The following is a 5,306-nucleotide window of genomic DNA, read 5'->3' as shown; positions in this document are numbered from 1 at the left end:
TACGTTCGTTAAAGAGAGCACAACACTTAAGTCCCCGCGGTGGTGCTCTGTTCAAACTCCACGGCCTTTGCACCAGTAGTCTGAAGGCTCTCACCACCACCATCACCACCACCACCACCACCACCACTACTACTGCTTTCAAACTACTCACGATTAGGTTCTCAAGACTTTATTAGTGTCAATCTGTCACTAGAGCCACAAAAAAAAAAAAAAAGACTTAAAAACTTGTGCTACTTCACTACGACTAATTTCAAAGGCCACAGAGAGGATTAGCCGAATTCAAAAGATAGTTTCACCTGTTAATCATTTAGAAACCTTGTTAATCTGCCGCTAGAACCACAAAAAGCACTTAAAAAAGCCTTTGTCTCTTCACCAGGCCGCAGAGGTAATTAGCTGAATTTAAAAGATAGTTTCACCTGTTGATCTTATAGAAATTTTGTTAATCTGTCACTAGACCCACAAAAAACACACTTAAAAGCCTGTCCTACTTCATCACGACTAATTTCAAAGGCCTTAGAGATGATTAGCCGAATTCAAAAGATAGTTTCACCTGTTAATCATATAGAAACCTTGTTAATCTGTCACTAAAACCACAAAACACACACAAAAAAATAAATAGATAAAAATAATAATAATAATGATAAATAGAATAAATAAATAAATAAATAATAGATAAATAGAAAAATAATAATAATGATAAATTAGATAAAATAAATAAAAAATAAAACCACGACTATTTAAAAAAAACCACAGGTGACTACACGAATTCAGAAACCGCCCCATTAAAAAAAAAAAAAGTCAATAATACAAACCACTTTAATAAAAAAAAAATAAAATAAAATAAAACAGACATGACTCCCCGGATTCAGAAACACTAAAAAAAAAAAAAAAAACAATTAATAACGCAGAAACCACGTCAATTAATCACGATAACCGAAACACCTTTGGAAACACACGGGACGAAACTCAAACACAAAACCAATTGAAGGTAAAATATTTGAGTTTCGGGGCGGAAGACTCAAAATAAGGACTTGAGATGCCTTAGAGAGGATGTCGTAGGTGTTTAACTTTACCCTCAGGAGTAACCACCACCACCACCACCACCACCACCACCACCACCACCACCACCTAACACTGTAGAGAAACTGAGACTGCGTTAACTGAAGGCCACAACTCCTACAGACACTAGAGGGGAGGCGGGGAGGGCGTAGAGAGGTGAGGGAGGGTAAGGGAAGTGTGCGGTGGGTGTAGGAAGGGCGGTGGATGGAGTAGGAAGTGTGATAAAGCTGTAGGAAGGAAAGGAAAGTTGAAGGAAACGAGAGAGGTGTAGAAGAGAAATAGGAGAATATAGGAAGGATAGAAAGAGTGAAGGGAGTGTGTAATGGATGTAGAAGAGAAATAGAAGGATGTAGGAAGAAGGGAGGATGGAGGGAGTGCGAGAAGGATGTAGGAAGAATAGGGAGGATGGAGGAAGTGCGAGAAGAATATCGAAAAGAAGTAGAAGGAAGCAGGAAGAATAAAAAGGGTGAAAGGAAATGCGATAAGGATGTAGAAGAGAAATAAGAGAATGTAGAAAGAATAGAAACGATGAAGGAAGTGTAAACAGGATGCAGAAGAATAGGAAGGACGAAAGGAGTGTGCGAAGGGTATTGAAGAGAAATAGGATGGTATAGGAAGAATGAAATAGGCGAAGGAAGAGAAAGAGGATGTAGAAATGACTAAAGATGTAGAAAACGCGGAAAAAAAGATATGAAACAAGAGGAAAAAGGGATTGAAGGTATCCAGGAGGGTTGGCAGGGTGTAGGAGGCTGTGTGGGCGGGTATAGTGTGTAGTGTCACGCTGCAGAAGGCGAGGGAGGAGGAGGGATGCTTGGATGCGTGTGTAGCAGTGAGGGAGCGAACAGTGGGTGGTTCCTGCCTCTTTAGAATGACAGGGCGGAGTGTTCTCACGCCGCGGGGAGGAGGAGGAGGGGCGTGGGGGCACCTGGGGAGTGGGCGGAGGGCAGGTGCGTGGGGGTGAACGGTGATTAAGAGTGCCGCCACCACCACCACCACTACCTCCACCACCACCTGAGTATCTCCCGCCATCCCGCGACTCCCGCCCACCACTTTCAGTCGTGACTCAGACTTGGGTGAGGGAGGACGTGCGTTGCGCTGCTCCCCGCCTCTCACACACGCATACAGTGATAGACAGACTCTTGCAAGGTGGACTGTTGAGTGTGGCGTGAATAAAGTGTTGTGCTCGTGTCTTCAACCGGGAAATCATGAGGTGAGTCTTATTGCATGTGGGAGAGAAGTAGAAGGATGGTGATGAATATGAGGAAGAGAGAAAAATGGTAAATATGAGGAAGATAGAAATAATGAGTAAAAAGGAAGGGAAGAAGTAGTAGAAGGAAGGAAAAATTGAGAGGATGATGATTATGAGGAGAAAGAGGAAGAAGATAAGAATAATGATAAGAGTAAGAACGTAGAAGTAGAAAAGAAAAAAAAAAAGAAGAGGAAGAAGAGGAGAGAGATAAAAAAAAAAACAGGAGGTGGAAGAAGGTGATGAATATGAGGAAGATGGAGTAATGAGAACAATAAGGATAAAAGGGGAAGAGAAGGAGTGGTTAATAAAGGAAAGAAGAAGAATAGAAAGAATAAGAGAAATACCTGAAGAAAATAAAATAAAGAAAGCTAAAGAAGAAAAAAATGATAAAAGAAGATGGAAATAAGAGAGAAGAGACGATAGCGAAGAAAACGAGGAAAATGAAGGAAGGAAGGAAGGAAAAAGAAGAGGAAAGAAACTAAAGATAAAAAAGAACAGGAGGAAAAAATGAGGAAAGTAAGGAAGTGAGAAGGAAGAGAGGAAGTAAATGAGGGAAAAAGTGAAACAAAGGAAAGATGGGAGGAAAAAATGAGGAAGAGAAAATAAATGAGAAAAAAAGGAGGAATGAGATAATTAGAAGAAGAGGTCAGAGTTTAAGGGAAGAGGAAGGATGGAGAAGAATGGAGGAGATGAAAGAATACAGGAGGAAGAGGAAGAATAAGAGGAGGAGGAGGAGGAGGAAGGGAAAGAATAGGAGGAGGAAGAGGAAGAATAGGAGGATGAAGGCTCTCTCTCTCTCTCTCTCTCTCTCTCTCTCTCTCTCTCTCTCTCTCTCTCTCTCTCTCTCTCTCTCTCTCTCATGGTGTTTTCACTTATTCATGCTGAAGAAAGGACCTGCATCTTAAGTCTCTCTCTCTCTCTCTCTCTCTCTCTCTCTCTCTCTCTCTCTCTCTCTCTCTCTCTCTCTCTCTCTCTCTCTCTCTCTCAGGAACAATAGCCATATTATTCATAAACAATTTTTTTTTTTTTTCATTTCACACTTCCTCCTCCTTCTCCTCCTCCTCCTCTCCTTCTCCTTCCTTCTCCTTCTCCTCCTCCTCCTCCTCCTCCTCCTCCTCCTCCTCCTCCTCCTTCTCCTCCTCCTCCTCCTCCTCCTCCTCCTTATTATAAGGTTTGTACACTGTATAGTTTTTGCGTATGTTTGTGTGAGGGAGGAGGAGGAGGGAGGGAGGGAGGGAGGGACGGACTTCCGGTGACACTACTACAGGTAATGAAAACAACGGAGAAGGAAGAGGAGGAGGATGGAGGATGGAGGGAAGCTGGAGGAGGAGGAGGAGGAGGAGGAGGAGTGGCGGTAACTTATGAGGTGGTGATTGTGGTGGTGGTGGTGATGATTTTTTTTTTTTTTTTTTTTTTTGTGGTAGTAAAATTACCGTTTTTTATGCTTTTTTTTTTTTACTTATTTTATTGTTTGTCTTGAGTTTTTTTTTTTTTTTATTGTGGTGGTGGTGGTGGTGGTGGTGGTGGTGATAGTTTGTCGTGAAAGTTATTTTGTTTTGTTTTGTTTTGCTTTTGTTTTACAGTGTTCATTAATGTGATGGTAATATTTCTGTCACGTGATTGTTTGTTGTTGTTTTTCTATTGTTCTGGTGGTAGTGGCAGTGGTGGTGGTGGTGGTGATGATGATGATGGTAGTGGTAGTGTTTGAGGTAGTAATAATGATGTCGGTGGTGGTGGTGGTGGTGGTGGGGTTAAAATCGTAAAGACTGGCTGTTAATTAATATTCGGACCTCCGTAGACTCTTCCTGATGTCAGTAAAATGGTCTAATCATAGCCAAAACTCACGGTAAAAATGTGTCCAAGTACTGAAGGGGTTAATTAATCTTCTGACCTCCATAGACCTTTCCTAATGTCAATAAAATCGTCTAATCTTACTTATACAGCTTCCGAAACTTATATTGGGATAAAAAAATAGTGAAGACTGACTATTAATTAATCTTCGGGCATCCACAGACCCTTCCTAATGTCAATAAGATGGTCTAATGATACCCAAAGCTCATGGTAAAAATGCGTCCCAGTAGTTATGGATACCGGTTGAGCGAGTGGAATGTGGAGAGGAGACATACTTGAAAGACATCTCATTATTTTTTGCCTTGCTCTCTTGACTCTGTTGGAGGACTGGCATCTTAGTGGACCATTTTGCTTGCTTTGTTTGTTTTGTTTGTCCATTGTTGTTTTCCTTGGCCAGTTTTTCCCTCTTACATAAAAAAAAAAGAAAGAAAAAATGTTTACCATCGCTTGTAATCAGAGAGAGAGAGAGAGAGAGAGTGTACCAGATTACAACCACATAATTACACTTAGTTATAATCCTCACATGTAATTGTCTGGCAGTATTGAAGTATCCACAAATTCACCGATGTAGGACAGCCATAATGATTGCTTCTAATAATTACGTCTAATAATTACATTTCATCTGACGTGACAATACTTTATTACGTGACAATAGTTTATTACGTGACATTAACCCCTTCAGCACCATGACACGTTTTCATATTCACTCTGCTTACTATTTGGTGATTTTATACAGCTTCAGAAACTCATGTGCGGGATTAAATTAGTGAAGACTCTGGCCATTAATCTTCTGACCTCCATAGACCCTTCCTAATGTCAATAAAATAGTCAAATCATACCAAAAGTTCATGGTAAAAATGCTTTCCAGTACTGAAGTGGCTAATCTGTGTGTATTTGTCGCAGTAGAAAGATTGACAGCGGTTCATTCACGGGGTATTGTTTGTTGAAATGGCAATAAAATGGTCAAATCACAACAAAAATTCATGATAAAAATGTATTGCAGTCCTTGGGTCAATCCGTGTGTAATTGTCGCAGTAGAGAGATTGGTAACGGTGCATTCCCTTTGATATTTGCCCTCATTCACAAACACCTAACCAAACCTAACCTAACCTCTCTCACCACGACAATTTTTAAGTCCACAGAGACA

The 5,306-nt window shown here is 40.8% G+C and overlaps 1 protein-coding gene across 2 annotated transcripts in view; it reads left to right on the top strand.

Annotated features, from left to right (window-relative positions):
• Positions 1 to 2,107: 2,107 nt before the first annotated feature.
• The window catches only part of LOC123503103 (ras-related protein Ral-a-like), a 33,765-nt gene continuing 30,566 nt past the window's right edge, over positions 2,108 to 5,306 (top strand). Inside the window, exon 1 of one of the 2 annotated variants that reach the window (XM_045252529.1) lies at positions 2,108 to 2,269. In XM_045252529.1, coding sequence (XP_045108464.1) covers positions 2,265 to 2,269 — 5 coding nt within the window. In that variant the 5' untranslated portion in view covers positions 2,108 to 2,264. The remainder of the gene's footprint in view (positions 2,270 to 5,306) is intronic. The other variant, XM_045252530.1, reaches the window with a different exon arrangement.

The sequence above is a fragment of the Portunus trituberculatus genome, chromosome 13, assembly GCF_017591435.1.
Source record: "Portunus trituberculatus isolate SZX2019 chromosome 13, ASM1759143v1, whole genome shotgun sequence".
Taxonomy (NCBI): Eukaryota; Metazoa; Arthropoda; class Malacostraca; order Decapoda; family Portunidae; genus Portunus; species Portunus trituberculatus.
The sequence above is the reverse complement of the archived record's forward strand: the minus strand, read 5'-3'. Positions and strand labels throughout refer to the sequence as shown.